The sequence below is a fragment of the Podarcis tiliguerta genome (genome assembly GCF_965153285.1).
Source record: "Podarcis tiliguerta genome assembly, chromosome: 6".
In the NCBI taxonomy this organism is placed as follows: Eukaryota; Metazoa; Chordata; class Lepidosauria; order Squamata; family Lacertidae; genus Podarcis; species Podarcis tiliguerta.
Window position 1 is genome coordinate 73,614,302 of NC_139539.1, and position 21,530 is coordinate 73,635,831.

The following is a 21,530-nucleotide window of genomic DNA, read 5'->3' on the forward strand; positions in this document are numbered from 1 at the left end:
GCTTTGATTTAGAGCGACTTGTAGACTGGCTTGTGAAGTGCTGTGCATTGTGGCTAAGGGTGTGGCCACAAGTCCCCAGTTCAAATCTCTCCTCATCCGTGATTTTCTATAGGTGGCTGTAAGCAATCGGCTCTTTCTCTCCTCCCACTCCTGTCTTAATGCCTGTGGTATAGGGCTTGCAAGACTGTTTTGGTTAGGATTGCTGAAATAATGTATACGAGATGCTTTTGAGTGCTCATCTGAACACATGCAGCTGCCTTATGCAGAGTCAAATCATCTCGTTTAGTGGTGGGGAATCTGCAGTTGTAGCTGCTGAACTACAAACCCCATTGTCCCTGACCATTGGTCCTACTGAGTGATGGGAACTGGTGTTCAACAACACTCCGAGGGTCACGGGTTCACTACCACTACCACCACTGTAGTTCAGCTAGAAGGGGTACCAATAGAAAAGCACCAAAGGATGCATCGTCCACCCAAAACAAATACATATTCAAAGTGCTTCTGAAGGTCTGGAGTATGGTAGCTTTCCAGAGGTCAGCTGGCAACAAATTTCAGAGTCGTGAGGCTACCACAGAGAAGGCCCTGTGTCGTATTTCACCGACTGCAGTGGTAGGCAAACCAAGAGGACCTCCATTCTTAACCTTTACGTGTGGGCAGGTGGATACAGGTGTAAGTTGTCCTTCAGATAACTCTGACTCTGATCACCCAAGGCTTTGAAGGTGAAAACCAGCTAATGTAAATAGCTGGAGAAAAATTAATCCATTCGTCAGGGAGGCGGTGCCAACGGCTTTCTTTCGTAAAACCGACGTTAGAGGTGTTAACTGCCGCCTCTTTTAAAGTGTCTTGGGAAAGAGGATCTGATAACAATTGAAAGGGAGAGCTGTGTATTGTTTGATAAGGTTCTCCCTGAACACTTTGAGATATTGCATCTTTTTTTAAGAGCAACAGCGCACAATCCCTTTATCGTACAGCGTGGCTTAATATATTATTACACGGACATTTATCAGGCAGAGTATCTAGCTTTGAGCTTGAAAGCCGCCTCAACAGCAACATATATTTAACTCTGCTTGGGTGAGACTGCGTTTACTGAGCCGCAGAGCACCACATCCTTGGCAGACTACCAGGTCCCAAAGGTTAAAAAAGTCTTCGGAGGGGGTGGAACAAAAAGTTGGCGTTCCGAGTTGACAGCATCTGTCAAAGGCATCTGCCACGGAGCTCAACTTCAAAAGTGTTAAAAATAGGAAACACCAAGAAAAGCACCAAATGAGGCCCAAATGACACGGTTGCCGTGCTGGAATCTGTGGACACACTAGGCGTTAATCAGCGTAGGCAGGTTGTTGTTGCTGTCGTTCTTCTGTTTCTACTGTACTTCTAATGGGGAAGCAGTGGGATTTCGGAATGCTTTCAAAAAGTCACTTGCGCCTAGCAAGACCTGATTGTGCAGATTCTTGTGCCCTCCCAAACTCCTCTCGACCGGCAAGAAGAAATCCGAGGAGCTCAAGGAATGCGAGATTAAGCAAATACAGCAAGCGCTGCCCTCAACATTACTTTGTGGGAATAAGTGGCAGTCAAGCCGCCTTGCCCGCAAGTAGGGCTTTGGCACAAGGTGCTATGGCACAAGGTTGTAGGCACAGCACAGCACAGCAGGCTCTGGAAGACAGCATTCCGAATAGATCACACGCAGAGGTTTGTTTATTACATTTAAAGCTTGTTTTTTCCTCCAAGGAGGTCAAAGTAGTATACATGCCTCTTGCGTTCTTTCCCCTTCACAACAATCCTGTGAGGTAGGTTAGGCACAGAGATAGTAACTGGCCCAAGGTTATCCAGTGAGCTTCAGGGTTGAGTGGGGATCAGTCTGACATGACTCTACCATTCTGTTGTTTGCCTGTGCATAGCAGTTTGTTGTTGGGCCGGCAAAGCACCTGGCCAAATAAGTCTACCCAAGTTTCTAGTCCACAGGAAGATTTTTACCAACCTGCGCTCTTCCAGTATAACCACATTTAGCCATGAGGGTGTAAAAGAGAGAGGTGCTACCTCAGTGCTTCATTTATTTCCTTTTTAATGGGCCCCTCCATCCAATCACTGCTTTTGTGTATTCTCCCAGTGACAAACTTCCAATCCCTTTTCAGAGCAAGGTATTTTCCTCAGGTGTTATCCTCCCCTCTCTTTTAAAGGGTTTTCGTCACATTTTCTAACCTAGGCGTCGGGTGGCATATTGGGAAAGTGAATTTATCCCCACTCAGCACACATTCAATACAACATTCGGGGTGGACAAGGAGGGGGTGGAGTTGGGCCAGAGAGAAGGGGCGGGGCCTGGGGAGGAGGTGTGGCTTAGGCCGAGTCCCAAGGGGTCAGGTAGAAATGTCTGGAGCATCATATTGTGCTCCTGGGTCTAAAGTCCTTCATCTCCATCCCTCCCCCCCAGAAAGGTTATGTGCTTAAAAGTTTTGTTCTGCAGCAATCCCATGGTAACCTCTCGTGTTTATGTTAAATTTATAAGCAAAGCGTCCTGTTATTCCCTTCCCTTCTCTCCAGTACTTCCCAACTCCATGCCTCACACAAGGAGGAGGTAGACATAAACGTCTGGGAAAACTGCACAACGGTGATATTTATATCCGGCACTTAGCACCATTTGAGTTTCATATATATTGACTAAATTACCTGGATGGGAGCCCTGAAACCTACCTAGGGTTGTAATCCCTAAATTGCAGTAGGGAGGTGTAAAGGGAGTGTTAATGCCTCAGGTAAGATACCTTGCTTAAGGCTGCTTGGCATAGTTGAGATCTGAAGAAGGGGGGACACTCTTCCTATGCTTAAATGTTTATAAATTCAAAGAAAAAAAGCAATATTCCAGGGCTTTTTTTTATTTTTAGGCGGAACTCACTTCCGGCACCTCTCAGGTGGGTGCCATTGCCATTATAAGAGAACAAGGGAGGTGTTCATAGTGAGTTCCGGCACCTCTTTTTCTATAAAAAAATAGCACTGCAAGAATCTATCCATTTAGATAAAGCCTTCTCTATGACAGGTTGTTTTTCTGTATGCACAGAGTGCTTTCTCCACGAAAACAGCATTCTTGTACTTTCACAAACCCTGCATCCTATTGCCTGAAGTGACAAAGCCCGGGAAAAAGCTTTGACTCTTGATTCTGCCAACTGACTTAAGGCACTCCAATGTTTTCCTTCCTGCTCTGTGTGAGAGAGTGACGAAGCAAGGATTCCGTCTGGCTTCCTTAACCTTAATGGATTCCATGCTTCTTTACAGCTGGATAGGCTGGAGGCAGCTGTCTCGCTTAAGGCTGACTACAACACCACTTGGTTACCGTATCTCCCAAAGGTGCCAAGCTAGGCACCCTAAGGTGGGATTGGGTAGGGAGTACCCTCAGTCCATACATATAGCATTATGGAAATGAGGAAGCAGGGTAAGGTGCCGGATTCACAGTCTCGCTAAGTTCCACCATAGCAAACAGATACTATTGTTATAGAAACGCTCACACAGTGATGAAAGGCGATCTTTATTTCACTTAGCTAAGACTTTCCATTCTCTCCGCAGCTCTCAAAATGTCTTAAGTTCATTGCGCTTCTGTAGCATTCTAGAATGGATAATAAGGTATTGTTCCTTTGTAGCATGATTTGCATTAGGGCTTTCCCCCCACTTTTTATTAGAGGAGACAGTACAAACCTAGATTACTTTCCAGTATATTATTGGTTTCTTCTATCCTGATCTCTGGAGTTTACAGAGCACATAGAAAAATGGGTTGTTGTTGTTGTTGTTGTTGTTGTTGTTGTTGTTATTAAAAAGTGGATTTCTTATGTTAGAGAGAATTTGCTAAGTTGCCTTGTGGGGGTTTTCCATCCATAACTTGTCTGACAAAATACTGTTCTGTGTGTGTGTGCGGGTGTGTATTGTCTCATGTCCTTTTTTTAAATTGGAGAACAAACATAAACATAAAGTAGTGCTAGGTGAATGTTGCAAAAGGATTTCTGCTTGCACAACGGAATGTTCTTTCCCTGCTGTTCCCTCCATGCACCTCCTAAATTTGTAGGGTTTTCCCCAACCCTCTGGAACAGATGTGGGGTGTGCAAGGGAGGGGGGAAAGGATACCATAAATCCATGTGCTAACACAACAAGGGCATTGGATACCACCATTGATGTGTAAAGTTCTACTGTGGGCAGGTCAGTATTTTTCATAGAGTTGGCCACTGTGGGAACAGAATGCTGGGCTAGATGTCTTGCTCCTCTTGTGTTCTCAACCTCTGTTCCTTGAAGACCTACCTAAAGATGGGTATAGCTGGATACGGTGTGCTCAGCAGGCAAGAAGGCCAACTTGGAGCTCGTATCCATGACCCTGAAATTAAGAGCCTCGTCCTGTACTGACTGAGCTATCCCAGACAGGCCTGCCAGAAAGACAATAACGACGACACTTTGTCCGATTTGTAAAGATAGGTTCTTTACAAGACATTGTAAAGACACTGTCTTTACAAGACAGTGATTCTGACATTGGATGGATTAGACCTCCTGAGAAGACCATACCTGCCATTCTCAAGGGCAGCCCCACATAGAGCACAATGCAGCAATCCAATCTGGAAGTTACAACGCATGGGCAACAGCAGTCAGGCTGTCTCGGTTAAGAAACAGCTGCTGCTCTCATATCAACCAAAGCCGGAGCACCCCGCAGACTATGAACCAGCTTTTTCAGGGAGAGTGCAACCCCGTCCAAAACAGGCAATGATGAATTATCCAGACTTGGGAACCACTCACCCAGAGTGCCTCCGGCTTACCAGGATTCAGAGTCAGTTTGTTGGTCCTCATCCAGCCCACCAGCAAGTTCAGGCACTGCTCCAGGGCTTGCATAGCCTCTCCAATTCGGATATTACAGAGAAATAGAGTTGGTCATCCATCAGTTTGCCCCAGATCTCTTAATGACTAGGAGCTCTCCTTGGTCCTGCAACAACTGACCTTCCCTTGCCACGTCACCCCAGGGCTCCTTTGCAAGGCCAGAGCAGAACACCCAGTGTGAAAAGTTTGGTCTCTTGCCCTTCACATATAATTTCAAGGGGGAGAAATGCCTTCAAGTCGACTAGAAATATATTTGTGCCAATAATAAGAATTGCAAATTGCTAACATGAGACATTCCTATAAGCTGCAGTGGATGCATCTGTGTAATGTTCATTTTGTTAATATTGAGCATGACAGAACTTAAGCTGAGCGCACTTTTAATCCCATTGGTTTCCGTATGAGAGAGTTAAGAACATGTTCAATTCGCCTGCTGAAATCAATTAAACTTAAACATATCTAAAGTTGGCAGGATCATAACAATTGTTCTGAAAAACAACCAAAAAGCAACAGTTTGAATTCTTTATACAGCCCATATTAATTTCAGTCAATATCAGGGCTGGCTAAGATGTGACCCTCCAGATGTTTCTGAACTATAGTCCTCATCCTCCCTGACCACTGGCCATAGTTGGAGTTGGTGGAAAGTGCCATTCAATAACATCTGGAAGGCCACAGGTTAGCAACCCGCGGCCTAGATATACAATCCAGCGCTGCAAAGCAACCAGGTCAGAAACTTAATTGGAAAATATAATGGCCAACTAAGATCCTGGCCACTGGTCCCATCACCTCCTGGCAAATAGAAGGGGAAGAAATGGAGGCAGTGAGAGATTTTACTTTCTTGGGCTCCGTGATCACTGCAGATGGTGACAGCAGCCACAAAATTAAAAGACACCTGCTTCTTGGGAGAAAAGCAATGGCAAACCTAGACAGCATCTTAAAAAGCAGAGACATCACCTTGCCGACAAAGGTCCGTATAGTTAAAGCTATGGTTTTCCCAGTAGTGATGTATGGAAGTGAAAGCTGGACCATAAAGAAGGCTGGTCGCTGAAGAATTGATGTTTTTGATTTATGGTGCTGGAGGAGACTCTTGAGAGTCCCATGGACTGCAAGAAGATCAAACCTCTCCATTCTGAAGGAAATCAGCCCTGAGTGCTCACTGGAAGGACAGATCCTGAAGCTGAGACCCCAATACTTTGGCCACCTCATGAGAAGAGAAGACTCCCTGGAAAAGACCCTGATGTTGGGAAAGATGGAGGGCACAAGGAGAAGGGGACGACAGAGGACAAGATGGTTGGACAGTGTTCTCGAAGCTAAAAACATGAGTCTGACCAAACTGCGGGAGGCAGTGGAAGACAGGAGTGCCTGGCGTGCTCTGGTCCATGGGGTACCGAAGAGTCGGACACGACTAAATGACTAAACAACAACAACAATGGCCAATGTAGGAAAATATAAACAGAATTCATCCATACCTACAAGGCAAAGCTCCTACATTAGAGGCAAAAAAAGGAAACCCCAATTCAGAGGCGGTCATGCTTAAATCCCATCCATTTCAAGGGAACTTAAAAGTTCAGCACAACTTTAGTTGTCCCGCTGATTTAAATGGGACTTGGACTAACTTGCTTGGGACCACCATTCCCTATTATTTTTTGTGCAGCTTTAGTATTTTAGGAAGGAGGCCTGCAGCCAGGGTTGCTTTTGTTACTGTTAACGGGGAAGCTCTCCTGAAACCAGTTAACACACCTCCAGCACTAAGGACATCAGAAATAAATGTGGCGTACAGCAGTTCTGTGTATGGTTTCAGACCATTACCTTCTAATAGCGTTGAATATGCAGTTTCAACTGGTTCTATTCAGTGCCCTCCTGAGTACCGGAGGGGGAGAGGAGAGGAAGCTGCGATACGATCTCCAGTATTTAGAAAGAACACAGTGTGGCTGATAATTACCTAAGCAATAATATCTGATAGCATGAGAGAGGTCTGAGTGTTCTTTGTTTCATCAATAACGGAGGTTGCATTCCTTTGGATATCTGCTTTGGAAATATCCAAGCTGTCAGGCCTCCTTTTTGGCTACAGAAATTGGAGGTGGGGGCGGGGAGAGAGAGAGTTGAGTTTAAACTGCCTAAGCATGGCGTTAAGTGCACACATTAGTCACAGTCCTGCAATCTGCCTCCCCACCCGCAATGCACATGGAGGGCAGGATGCAGAGCAGCTGTAGATAATAGGATGGGGACCCTCTCAGCCAGCCCCTAACTCCCTGCCCTCTTAACTTGCATCCAGTCTAGGAGGTGGCCCTGTCTGTCAATTTCCTCCACCTTAGTTGAAGGAGGAGCCTTTGCAGAATTCGGCAGGGAGGGAGATGGGGGGCTGACTCCTGCCTGTCATTGGTTCTGGCTCCACCTGCCATTCTCATCTCTGCCTTCCACCCTGTCAGTCCCAATGGACATCACCAAGCCAAAGTACATGTGGGACTCCATGATGTGATGCGCAGGGGGACCTTGGCTTCAAAAAGCTGCATTGCCACATGCATGACCAAGAAGGAACAGTCTGGCTACTCACTTGCAGTATTTCTATACCACCCAGTAGCAAAGGTTCTCTAGGTGGTTTAGAAGTAAATAATAATAATAATTAAAACCATAAGATACAAAAAAATTTAACATGTAAACATGAAATCTAAAACAGAATTAAACCAGTCACAGAATTAAAAACAAACAAACAGAGAATGACATCAGTACAAAGCAATTGAAAAACACTGAAAGGTTGTTGTTTTTTTACGATGGAAAGGTCTGGGGAAATGAAATGTTCTTCACCTCGTGCTGGAAAAAAAGTACTGGAGGAGCAACCACAGACAGCTTATTTGCTAGGAGTTCTCAGAGGCAAAAATCCTCTGAGGAGACACTCTGGATCCCTCTTTCCATATGTGTAATGTGAATTCTGACCTCAGAGTTAAGTGACCCTTGCTGCATATTTGCCTGGATTGCAAATGGGCATTCAGATGCCCCCATTTTAAAGTTCTTAAACCCCATGAATTCCTGTATCTCTCTGGTTCCTCTCTACTACCCATGCCCTTGTTCCTTCGTTCTCCTGACAATGGGGATGACATGAATGGCTAAACGTAGCATTCTGAGTGTGGTTTTGCTGGTGCCAGACCAATGTTCTTTGGCCTGTATTCAATATCTGTATTTATGCAATGGGGAAGTCCAATTATTTGCAACCTACTTCTGCTAAAAAGTTCACAGTTGGGGCATGAACACTCCGGAAGAAAAATTAACACTGGTTTCTGTTAGCACTGCATATTGTAGCTTTAGCAATGGATGTGCCCACCCTGCCCCTTCTTTTATGTGTATAAGCATTCATGTGAAGTTCCTAGTGGCATAGGGTTAGGGCATTGTTTTTTTGAGCAATAGTGAAAACAAGCAATACAATCCACTTAGGAAAGGCAACACCCCCCCCCCATAGCTGTCAACTTTCCCCTTTTTAAAGGGAAATTCCCTTATTCCGAATAGGATTCCTCGCAAGAAAAGGGGAAAGTTGACAGCTATGACACTGACACACACACACACACACACACACACACACACACAATATTATTTGCCTCTTCTCCTGCCCTTTAAAACATTGTTCCAGAATTTGGTACCTAGATAAGCCTTCTTTGAAGACTGAAGGATTCCAGATTGCAATTTCAGATATGTGCTTGAGGAACCTGAAGACTGTTCCTGGGAAAGTGTGTGTTTAATTGAGCTCCTTCAGTCTTTCCATCATTGTGTTTTGATTTTTGGATCTGGCATCCTCCAGTTATTTATTTTCCACACCATCTTTTAACAAACAAACAAACAAACTTTGTTTTGCAGGGCTATAACTCAGTGGTTCAGCTGATAAGGCCCTAGGTTCAATCAGTCACCAGTCAGAAAAGCCCATGTTGGGTTTGATGGACCAGTGGTCTTACTCACTATAAAGCAGCTGCTTGCATTCATATTTATGCTTGGAAAATATTTAATAGGGTCAGTTCTGGAGTTGCTTCTAATACATGTTTGGTTATGTGCATTTTTCAGACAGAAGCTCCCCTTTCTGTTGGCGAATTATCATATTTTAGAATTAACTTTTTTACAGAGCTCTTTTCATGGCTTAGGACCCTCGTACCTACGGGGCTGCCTCTCCCGGTATGCCCCATGGAGGACCTTAAGGTCCATAAATAGCAACACCCTAGTGGTCCTGGGCCCTAAGGAAGTTAGATTAGCCTCAACCAGAGCCAGGGCCTTTTCAACACTGGCGCCGGCCTGGTGGAACGCTCTGTCTCATGAGACCAGGGCCCTGCGGGATCTGATTTCTTTCCGCGGGGCCTGTAAGACAGAGTTGTTCCGCCTGGCCTTTGGCTTGGAGCCAATTTGATTTCCTCCCCCTCTTTCTTTTTCCTTTCTCCTCCTGTGATGAGGCTGCATTTTAATGTTTCAATATTTTAATGTTGTATTTTAATCTTGTTTTTAAGTTGTATTCACTCGATTTGTTTTTATTATTTCTTGTTAGCCGCCCTGAGCCTGGCCTTGGCTGGGGAGGGCGAGGTATAAATAAAAATTATTATTATTATTATTATTATTTTGTCTTATCGTTAAGACATGCTGTTCTTTCCCAAAGGCAGGTCTCCTTGGCTTTTCTTGCATCTTAACATAAAGAAAATATAGGGTCTTGTGGCACAGCCTCCCACCATGCTGGTGCAAATATTTGGGGCAACCACCCTACCGAAACAGCACAGTCAAAGAGGGCCAGTACCAAACACTTGAATCAACTGTTGATCTGAACAGTCTACTTGCACATAATTTATGTGATTCTGACAACTCTCACCCACCTGAGGTTTCTAGCAAACAGGAGGTACCAGGCCTAAAATGGGAAACCACAAGCCTCAGGAAGTGCTTAAAACAGACCTGCAAATAGGCACTTACCTGTGCCAGGTATGAATTTCTCCTTAGGCAACCAAATGTTAATCCAGAGTCTTTTCTTTAAAACATCCATGCAGCTTTTCTACAGCATAAACCTTTTAAAAATACAAGAAATCCATTTCACATTTTCAGTTCTCCAGTTCTCTTATGATCATTTAGTATTTCACCATGAATCAGTCTGTTAATACTTTTACCTTCATACTTGCAGAAGCTGCCATTGAATTATTTTCCACAGCTGAAATACTTCCCCCATAATCACGAAAAGCAGCTTTCTGGTTTTAACTCCTCTTCTTGGAATTTGGAAGGTTGAAGGAGCTATAGGAGGAAGCAGACTGAAAAATGCTGGAGGGAGAAGTTTATTCCCAGGCTCCCTGTTCCAAGACGTGTTGTGGTTACTCTGGTTTGGCCCCATTAATTGAAAGTGGCTTCCGGATCTGAGCTTAGCAAGCATTGCCAAATTAAGAAGGCATGGAGAACAGAGAAGACCACCTTCCACCGCAAAGCCCAGCTGCGAACAGTCCTTTGGAGTAGAATGTGAATTGCCGCCCAAACCTAAGCATGTTTACATGGAAGTAAGTCTCACTGAGTTCGGTGGAGCCCATTTCTGAGTAAGCGTGATTAGAATTGCAGTGTTATCTCTATGCATGTTTATTCTGAAATAAGCCCCGCTGTGTTGAACAGGGCTTATTCCACTGTAAACCAAAGGCCTGGGACAAGCCTCGCTGAGCACAGCTGGACCTGTCTTTCAAGTCAGCATATTTAGGATTGAGCCGCCTATGTCAGTTTGGGTAAAAAGGGGTGTGTGCTTCACATTCAGGCTGTAAAGGAAAGAAGGGAGAGAATTTCTTATTTGAAGTTACCTCAAAGCAGAGGTGCTAGACGTCTCTTTCCTCACCAGTCCCAGAGCAACTGTTCTTTTGCCAACAACTTGTAAGGGTATGAAATTAAAGGATTTGTTTTAATTTGTAAGGGGCTGTATTTAATTTTAAAAACCTATATGAGCAGGCAGACAGGCTGTTTGAAATTGTGGGTTGGTAACTGTCGCGGGCTTGCTTGCAAGGCTGGACCAGAAATAATTGCTGTGCAATCTTCTTGGGAAGCCAGATGGATGTAACAGCCAGCCGTTCCACCTGAGGCTGCGGAAGAAAACGCAGCTGATCCTGGAATCTGTAGCTTGTTAAGGGTGCTTACGTCACAGAGTTACAGTTCCCGGCACCCTTTACAAGCTATATTTCTTAAGATTCTCCGTGAATGTTAAAATGGTGTAGCAACACTTTAATGGTATGCTGTACATGTGACCTAAGTCACATTGGGAGCTGCCTTAGCTGAAAAGTAACTTGCAAATGCAAAGAATGCATTATTGTGGCTAGACCCCAAAACCTTGTGACTGTTTTGACAGTGAAGGCACAGCTCCAGGAGGTCAAATTGTCTCTGTGCATTTCAGGTATAAGTGGAAAGCTGAAACAAAAGAGTAAGCAAAAGAAAACAGAACAGTGAAAGTTGAGGAAATTAAGAAAACACTGAGCAGAGTAGAGGGAAGAAAGGGGGAGTCACTGTCATATGGTGAGTCAAGGACAGGAAAGTTTGGTTCACAGAACAGGAAGCACCTATGATCAGAAGGGTCCCTAACTCCGTAGAGACTTAGGGACCCATAACATGGGCCATGAAGCTAGTAAGGGAATGTGCTTCAGTCCTGATAGGATAATTTCGGCACCCCTTGTAAATGCCTCTGAGGAGGAAAAGTGGCAGCTCAAACAAAAGGAGTCTGATCCGTCTGACAGCTTCCCAATGCTCTCTTCTGTCCTCAAAGTTCCCTGCCTAAGAAGAAAAGTAAAATAACAGTTCAGAGTCATCCAGTGGTGAACCCACAGTTCCAAGGCAGAACATTTCTTCTTTAAATCCTTTCTTGCTTGTTCAGTAACTAAATCAGGCAGCTCCATTTATCCTGCCAGGCTGTTTTGTCCATGCATGCCCACGTGCCCTACACCTGATGTCAGATGAGGGGCAGGTAAAGGTGGGGCTTGGTTGAAAGGGGCTTTGCAGGCACAATCGGCTGGCTGAAGTGCTGTGCTCAGCAAACCCAAAACCTCTGGGGCAGTGCTTCCCAAGCACCCAACAATCAGCTGGTTGTCAGGAACTTGGGAAGCACAGCACAAGGGGCTCTGCAAGCTTCATTTGGAAAGAAAAAAAAGTTCTGTGTTTTATGTGGCGCACTCCTCTCTCAGAAGGAAGCAGGTTGTATTCAGAGTGCTTCCCCAAGCACTTTGAATACAAGCTGCTTTCTCTGCAGAGGGACAAATGCTCCAGTTTTAGAAACATCTTCAGCTGATGGTCCATTAAAAGGGAGCCTCTTTGAAGGCACACTAAATCCTTATCTTTTCAGTTTGGTTGCTCTAGCAGACAAATCAGCATCTGCAGCAACCTCCTTTGAACTTTGCCTCTTGTCAGTCACCTGATGTCATGACACCCTGTGACCAACAAGTGGTTGGCTCTTCCCAATCGTCACTTGGTCTGCAGTGGGTGAGGGAGATAAGAATCCAGCTGCCCATTCCTAGTGTAGTTGGTCCTGAGCTAGATGGACCAATGATCTGACTCAGTGTAAGACAGCTTCTTAGGTTCTTGTGCTCCACCTTGGTTAGGGGAATACATCTACTAATGGTCCATTCCTTAATTGTAACCGGCTCAGGGAGACGCTGCACTGGTGTTTGCATGGCCCGTCAAGTAGCTTAAGAGGAGAACAAAAGTTGGGAAGCAGGCACACGGAATTGTGAACCGTCAAAAAGCATGAAAGACTCCATGTAGCACTAAGCAGTGGTCCTGTGGTGGTCTCCTGGTCTCCAGCGTGCAAATACTCTTTCAAATCGTTAGGATTTCATGTAGCAGTGGATCGCTTCCTCAGTTTTGCCACATCTATCCCCACAACACAACACCTGCCCCAAAACTTCGGAGTAATATGGGGCCATTGGATATCCGCGAGGCTATAAAGGACCCCACAGAAGAGCACAAAATGGGTGGCTGTGTAACATAGGGCAGCTCTCCTGTGATTCTGGCAAAACCAGTAAGTAAGGCTCTGCCTGCCTGCCTGCCTGCACCATTTCCTTGTAAGTGTAAAGGTAGAATGTTGTGTATCAAGAAGTAATTGCTCATGCAATCACTTTATATAGCCCAGGTTAATAGTAGTAGTAGTAATAGTAGTAAAACAACACTTTTATTATTTATATGCTGCCCATCTGACTGGGTTGCCCCAGCCACTCTGGGTGGCTTCCAGCAATTCTAAAACCACAGTAAAACATCAAACAATAAAAACTTGCCTTCACTTCTTTATTTGTCTCCAGTGTAAGGATGTCACAGTATAAGCCTTTTTATCAGTCTGGGCAGTCAATCATTTTGCCTTCATGAATCTTAAAAGTGTGTGTGGGGGGGTGTCCCTCTATTTTTGTGATTCCAAAGCATCCTTGCATCACGCATCTGGAAAAACCAGTTAATTCTGCAGTCTAAACCTACTCCACCTCCATGCCCCACCTAGCAAAGGGTGTATGGAGAATAGAAGTGGCGAATGAGGTGAGACTTCCTTATCTCTACAGTCACCCCTTGTCATTATAAATCAATTGCAACCACCTCTGTGCTGCTTGCATTCCAACTAGGCAGTGGAAGCAACATATCTTCTCTCTCACCCTGTTCTACAAAGCTGCCAAAGCTCTCAAAAGCTTCTCCGTGGCTGCAGCAGAGGCAGTTTAGGCAGAGGTCTGGCTAGCTGGAGCTAACCCTCTTTTACTTGGTCACATCAAAAGTTCAGTATAAGCAAGTTGCAGGAATTGAGTGCAAGAGCACTCTTCCCCTGCTGTTAATTAATTAAACAGGCGCACACACATGTATAGTGGGTTGCCTAAGGCTTCCTAGAAACACTTGGCTGGAACTCTGTAAAGGGGCCACTCATGTATAAGCCCCATTAAAACTGTGTGTGAATAACATGGCAGGATTACACCTTAAGTGTCCAAGCAGGGATTTCAAGCACATACTAATTTAACATCATAGCTGTTCTGCCATGCCAACTGTTCCATGTGGGAAAGGCCCTTATAATTGCTCTTTGTTTTGCAAGGCACTGGCAAATAAGGGAGGACAAAGATGTTGTTAGGTGCCTTCGCGAATCACTGCCAAAGTTCAGGCGGTTATTTGGCCACAAAGCGGGCTTTGGCAAGGAACATGGAAATACAGTGTGTGACACTACCACTGCTGGACTTACAAAGGCCAGTGTCTACAGCAGCTTTCCGCTCTGATAAGGTCCTTAAGCCTTTCTTCAGCAGAACGGCTGCATGCTCAAAATGTGTGGGTTTGCACCAAGAGTCTGGAATCACTGTCCTATTTCGTTTCTTTTAGCTTGGGAACATCCCGAGATCTCCAAAGTGGAATTAAAATACACAGAGGAGTTCATTTGTTTCAACAAGTGGCCCAAAAGTGGCTTTCTCCCTTCTATGGCTGACATTTAATCCATGCAAGGCTGGGAGCTTGGTTTCTGCATTGGAAACTAGTAAATGTCATTCGCACAGATTTACACATTCAGTAGACTGAGGCAGCTTTCATCTGCAAAGTGTCAAAGTTCAATGGATGCCAAGTCTGGGGGGGAGGGGGACGAGGAATGGTTTCTGCTGTCTTCATACATTTTGCCTACATCAACTGGATCTGTTTTTTCCTTTGCTCACAGGAAAGGGGTGCGCGTGTTTATGTGTTGCTATATACAGTTGTACATTTCGGTCCTGTTTGTGGGTTGCTACTTGCAGTTAATCTGGGAGTGTTTATACAGTGCAGTCCCTATGCATATTAATTCTGAAGGAAATCCCACTCTGTTGCATAGTGCATGCTCTTAGGTATTTAGGACTTTCAGTGTTATGTTCTGTGGTTAGCTCTGCAGATTGCAAAGAACATAAGTATCGCAGAAAACAGGAGTCCTGTGTCAGGCTCTTTCCATTGGTAGGGTCTAGTTCAACTTGCTCTGTACCCTGATGCTATTTCAATCATTTCACCAGCAGCAGCCAATTAAAAGCACATTGAAATGATGGAAGCGCTCAGGGTAGGTTAAGCTAGTTGTGGGAGTGAGGGAGGGTAGAAAAGCTCAATGCAGACCTGCAGATTTTGTTACAACAGCCTGTTACTCTTTGTAATGTGAAGGGGAAGGCAAGTGAAATCCCTGCAATGGAACAGAGAAAGAAAATAATATAGACGAAGCCCAGAGGAAATGTCTTCAGCACAGGGAAACCTTCTGCTACGCGAACACTGGATCGTAACGGTTCTATGAAAGTACAATTAATGCCCAATTAAAGAAAACTTAATCAATTGATTCGACAAATTGAATAATGTATAAATTTGCTCAGGCAATTTGTTTTAAAGATTTAAACTTTTTTATCACCTTGTTTTATGGGGGGGATACATGCTTGGTTTTGGAGGCACCATCTTAGGCTATATTCCCTTCTCTGTGAAAGTGAAGGGAGAGTACCTCTTCCAATGTGGACCTAGCCAATTTTAGGGAAGTAGACTCAGGTTTCGCTATCTGAACACAATGCGTTATCAGGAAATCGTTTGTTAGGTCAGCGTTCGCAGAATGAGTCAATGATTTCCATTAATTTCTATGGTAAAAATTCTACTGTGTTCCCGGCCATGGAATTTTGACCCCAAAGTGATGAAGAAACTCAATAAAACCCTCTGAAACCTTGCAGAAGGGAAACAAGGAATGTCCAGTGTCTCACTCCCTCTCCCCCCAATGATTTCTGGTGAAACGGCTGCACACACTGGCAAAACACAAAAAAGTGAGACTTGTTTAAGGTTGCTTATTTGTTTACAGTACTACAGGCAGGTCTGGCTATTTGGATATCTGAATCTGCAGCGTGTATAGCGAGGTTTGGGTACTAACTGCTCTTGTTTGGATAAGTGAATTTTCATATAATGAACATTTGGATAGTGGGGCCTGTGTGTACAGTGGTACCTTGGGTTAAGTACTTAATTCGTTCCGGAGGTCCGTTCTTAACCTGAAACTGTTCTTAACCTGAAGCATCACTTTAGCCAATGGAGCCTCCTGGTGCCGCCGCGCCGCCAGAGCCCGATTTCTGTTCTTATCCTGAAGCAACGTTCTTAACCTGAAGCACTATTTCTGGGTTAGTGGAGTGTGTAACCTGAAGCATGCTGTAATGGTTCTAGGGGTTGCTCGTGCGTAAGTTGCCTTTACTCCTGGCTAGGATGCATGATTGAACCCTTTCTGTCAGGACAGCCTCCAGATCCGTGGCTGCCTCAGTCACTGGCAGAATCCGTCAGTGGGCGTTTCTTAAACTGCTTCCAACATAGAAGCTGTTTGATGCCCAGTCTCCTCCCCCGTTGCCTGCGCGAAAGTTTCCTGCGCAAGGTGGGTGTGGGCAATGGAGCACTTGTACCCTCTCCGCTGGTCTACTGCGAAGAGTCCTGGAGCCACCTCTCCAATTCCTCTATCTCCTCCCCTTTCCCACTGGTGTTGCGCTGATTGCCTTCCCCAGCGGATGGGCTATCCCTCCTTCTGCTAGGACCCTCTCCACCATCGTCCGGGAGCCTCCTCTCCGCCTCCCGCTCCGATGGCAGTTCCCCGACATGTATGTAACCTGAAGCGTATGTAACCCGAGGTACCACTGTATATTAAAATGTGTTGGGGAGGTCTTTTCAGTTGATTTAAAACTGGGGCAGGGAACTTGTAGCCCCCCAGATGTTGCTGACCTATAATTTCTAGCATCCCTGTCTGTTCACCATGCTAGCTCAGTCTCATGGGAGTTAGATACCAACAATATCTAGAAGGCCATGTGTTCTCCGCAATGAGTCAAAAGTTTTTTTGAACCAGCTGATTAATTAATTAAAGGTTACAGTCCTGATTAAAAGAACAGAGCTCTGGTCAACACATTCTCTTATTGGAGGCGAAAAAGGGGAGCAGGCCGGTCCCACACACCATAGTGGATTTCTGGCAAAACAATTGGCTACGGCCTCTGCTTCTTCCATATTTTCTTTCCCTTGTGAGCTGGCAGTTGGAAGTGTGTGGATAATTAGTACTCGGGGGGGGGGCTGGATGTGGACAATGGTTGACACCTCAAGAATACCTCAAACAGAGGTGGTCAAAATGCTGTGAACTAATCTCATGGAAAGTTGTATCTGGGTGAAAATGGAACATGGTAAGGGACACATTACAGTTCCGTCAACACAGAATTTGTGAGGTGATTCTCTCTTGAATTAAAACTGTTGAACAGTTAATAAGAACTGTAGAACAACTATGCCCAAATTGCTATTGCAGATTTTAAGATGCCTTTCTACCCTAATGGGGGAACCAGTTACTATTTATTTCAATGGGAGAATAAGCCAAGGGGGAGGGGAGGAAATTCTTAAAGCAGACTCCTGCAGTTTATTTTTTCTCTTATTAGCTGTTCATCTCCACAATAGCCTACGAAAAGAGTTCTCCGAAGCCTAATTATAATAAATTCGTGGATGACTCATGCTGACCACATTTGCAATTCTTCTTCTCCCCACAGAAATCTTGGATAGTCCCACAGCACATTATTATTTTCCCTGATAATTTTCTCAGAACTGCAAGCTTCCTTGGCGCACGTTAAGGCACACATTTTGATTTAATATTTCTGTAGAACCCCATCTGATTTAGAAGTTTTAGGCAGCTAGCAGTAAAAGCAGGACGAAAAAACCAAAACCCATCAAATATCCAACATGTCGAACAGGACTACATGTGAGGGGAGACAGGGTACTAGCAGAAACGGCATTCCCATGTTTAGCTCTTTCTCCTCAATCTAGTATGTGGTAGCACACTTGCCATTTGTAATTATGCCATGGTGCTGTTAACAGATTGTAGGCCTCAAGGCAGGGGGGCCCCAGTTGCTCTTAGCACTTTTGAAGTAGTTGATTCTTATGTACCTTCCCACAGACATGCTCACATCATTCCTGTCCCCTCCAACAATTCCCTCCCCCTAAGCTACTTTTCCATTGTAGGGGAATTTTTCAGCACTTTCCCACCCAGATCTGTAGCCAAGCTGGGGCAAATGGGTACCCAGCCACCCGTAAGCTGTGCTTTACCTCTGCTGTCTCCACCACCCCTTTTTTTGGGGGGGGGGGAATTGTCTTTTTAATTTGTGACATGACAGACAATGACAGCCTCCATCTAAAGCAGTGTTTCCCAAGTTTGGGTTCTCCAGCTGTTTTGGGACTACAACTCCCATCATCTCTACCTAGAAAGACCAGTGGTTACGGATGATGGGAATTGTAGTCTTGAAACAGCTGGAGGCCCAAGTTTGGAAAAACCCTGATCCAAAGCATGACAGCTTGTTTTAAAAACAGGAGCAATTTAAGAACCGGGCCGTCTGAAAAAAATCAGTGAACAAGGCAGGGTATATGTATAACAGAACCTCAGCTGGAAGAGCGCCCCCAAAGTCAGCCCAGCAGCCATGAAGGGGGGAAAAATCAAATTAATTTCCACAGTTGGATTCCAATCACCTAGCTCTAGAAAGGACAGTAGGACAACAAGAATGGGTGCCCCCCCCCTGAGCATTTCAGCGCCAGATTGGTTTGCCCCTTTGTTACTGAAAGGATCATCACAAGGATAGGAGTGGAATTGGGATTGTTGCCTGAGTGAAGTAAGAGCAGGGTAGTAACAAAGGAAGGAATGGTCCAGTGACACCCGTGCCCTGGGAATTTATTTGAGAATTTCTACATACCTGTGTGCAACATGCATTCTTTCAGGCTGCATCTACACCATATTTTTACAGCGCTGTTGAATCCCTTTAGCAATCATGACTCCCCCCCCCCCCAAAGAATCCTGGGAATTCTTTAGTTAGTTAAGGGTGTGGAGAGTTTTTAGGAGACCCCTATTCCCCTCACATAACTACAATTCCCAAGTTCCGTGGGAGGAGAGATGGATTGTTAAACTACTCTGGAAATTGTGAGACTCGGGGTCTCCCAACAACTCTTGGGCCCCTTAACAAACTACAGTTCCCCAGGATTTTTTTGGGGGGGGGAACCACAACAGTTAAAAGAGGTTTAGTAGTGCTTTAATTGTATGGTGCAGATGTGGACTCACTCTCAAAGGCCATAAGTGTGGAGTTACACTTTGGGGTGAAGATTCGGTCCTCAGTATCTGTAGAAAAGTTTTGTGTTCATTTGTTCAATTTGTATCCTGCCCCTTTCCCTCTGAAGGGTACCCAGGGCAGTCAGCAGCACAAAACCCGAAATAAAACAACATCCAGTTTGCAATAATTAAAATGCCCTAAAACTCCTAAACGCACCTATCCGCTGCCGAAAGCCTGGACAAATAGCAAAACATAACCATTTCCAGAAGGGTAGCTGTGTTAGCCTGTTGCAGCAAAAACAACATCAGCTGCATCTGATGAAGCAGGACTCTGGTTCATGAAAACTAAGCCATAATAAATGTGTTAGCCTTTAAGGTGCCACAAGGCATTTTGTTGTTATATAAAAATGGATGTCAGATGGCTGGGATCAGAAAGCCCTCTTCCCAGAGAACTGCTGCGAATTGATATCTAAGCCCTGTTTTGACTCAGTGGAAGCCATCTTCATTTATTCGTCACCATAGATTGCAGTTTACAGAATAATACAAGCAAATAATAGATTCTCTGCACTTTAAAACCCCAAATTTTGACAGTGGAGAAGGCAATGATTTTGTTTTTTCCAATAATCATTTTTTATTTTGTCTTGAACTGAAATTACATTAGCCTTTCACTTTTGTTTTTATTGTCCTGTATGACTGATGAGATTTATCCTTGCACTCTCCATTAATGGTGGGGTTTTGAAATTTAACTTTCTGTCTGACATTTCTTCTTCTTCTTCTTCTTAGGTTTTGTGCAATGGCCCAGGAACTTGCGTTCCCATATGCGCATCTGCCCTCCTGCTCAGGATGCTGGGGATAAAAAGCGTAACCATTGTATACGTCGAGAGCATCTGCCGCGTGGAAAACCTGTCATTGTCCGGGAAGATCCTTTACCACTTTTCAGATTATTTCATCGTCCAGTGGCCTGGGCTGAAAGAAAAGTATCCCAAGTCTCTCTATCTTGGGCGAATTGTGTGACAAGAAAGGACAAGCTCAATGTGTTTTAGTACCAACACTGATTTTTTTTTTTCCAACCGGTCCTTCATAAGTTTACACAAGTCGAGCAAGACTCATTAGTGTATTTCTAAAAACCAAAGTGGACCATATGTGCGTACCACCCAGTATCGCATAGCTGGAAGCCACAAGATTATGCTTCTCTTTCCAGTTGCCGTCAGGAACTCAACTCTACCTCTATTGCGTCACTTTGGCTTCCAGGACTGCCGCCCTTCATCCTCATCTCTTAAAAAAGCCCCTTTCTGATGAGTCAGGGAATAAGGTAAATGGAGTAATATGGCAGGGGGGAAAGAATATTAGTTTGTGATGAAATTGCACAGTGGAGTGGATTATTTATGCAGTGTCCATCAAGGTGCATGGCACTGTAAAGAAACAGTAAGAAACAAAAGCCTCCCCCCATCCCAGCTTTCATTGGATATAAGTATTTATTTCAATTTTCTTTGTGTTGATTTTCCTTTTTTCCTTTATGTTTTGTATGCATGCACACACACGCTTCATATACGTATAAAACATGAAACTGACGTTTGATGTTGACTTATCCCTAAGGTACCACCTAGGAATCGTGGAAGTAGGGCTGGTCCCCTGCCATCATCTCATTCCCGATCACAAAATAATGTTTTATTCACCTACTGTGACAAGTTTTTCCCCAGTCACTAAAGGCGAGGATGTTGGCTGGCGCTCTAGTCTATTGCAATGAGATCCTGTTGAGATTTTATATGGAGAATTCCAACTGATAAAATACTGGCCTTGGTCAGATGTTGACATTCCACATTTCCTTCTGCCCTCTTTTCCATGTAAAACAAGTCAGAACTGGAATGGGCTGTATTTATTTGCACGCAGTTTCTCCCTGACCTGTTCACTCTACCCATTACTTGCCTTCTGGTGTAAGACTATGTGGTGTGTTGGGATCCTGCGGTCTCTCCTCAAAGGCCATTCAGGGGCAGTGGCTTTAGAGCCATAGCTGCACTGAGCGGTTGCTTAAACATGCCCCTTAAATTATAAGAAACAGAATCTTGTTCTGGTACCACAGCCCTTGTTTCCTGTATGCAAGCAGCAAAATCCCTAGTGAATATTTTGAGCATAAAGGAAACGGTCGTATTAACTTGGCCTGAGGACAGTTTTCGTTCTGCAGCCTTTCCAAAAAAGAAACCCCATAGCATTAAATCCAGTATCATTTTTCCTTTTGGCCTCTCAAAAGTTGGCCCTGTGTTCTAAAGTAAGCTTTCTAAAGCATTGTGTTTAATTGTTAAGATAAATAAAGAGGTAGCGGATGTCACAAGCAGATGAACCGCATGTGCACGAGGGAGACAGATTTTTTCCAAGCCGAGCTTTAAATCTTTTAACAGTGTTGAATTACAGGGAGGAAACTGTCATTAGGAAGCAGTGAGACTCTTTAGCCCACTTTGCAGCCCCATGTGTGGATAATGAGCGTTAATGATGCCAAAAAAAAGGTAAAATGTCACTTTCTCAGTGAACTTAAGTATATGTAGGCTTTGTATGTTTAAAAGTTCAAGACATGTTTAGTTAGCGCATGAAGCCATTCCCTCCCTTAAATGGGAAATGGCATTTGATATCAAACACTGTTAGAAAATAGATATTGTGGGAGACTAGATTTTGCTTTCTGTTGCAGCCTTTTTCACCCATC

The 21,530-nt window shown here is 44.5% G+C and overlaps 1 protein-coding gene across 5 annotated transcripts in view; it reads left to right on the forward strand.

The window, feature by feature from the left end:
* The window catches only part of ALG14 (ALG14 UDP-N-acetylglucosaminyltransferase subunit), a 53,127-nt gene that overhangs the window by 13,590 nt on the left and 18,007 nt on the right, over positions 1–21,530 (forward strand). For all 5 annotated transcript variants that reach the window (XM_083445104.1, XM_083445101.1, XM_083445102.1 and 2 more), the window contains one exon: positions 19,619–20,147. In XM_083445104.1, coding sequence (XP_083301230.1) covers positions 19,619–19,849 — 231 coding nt within the window. In that variant the 3' untranslated portion in view covers positions 19,850–20,147. The remainder of the gene's footprint in view (positions 1–19,618; positions 20,148–21,530) is intronic.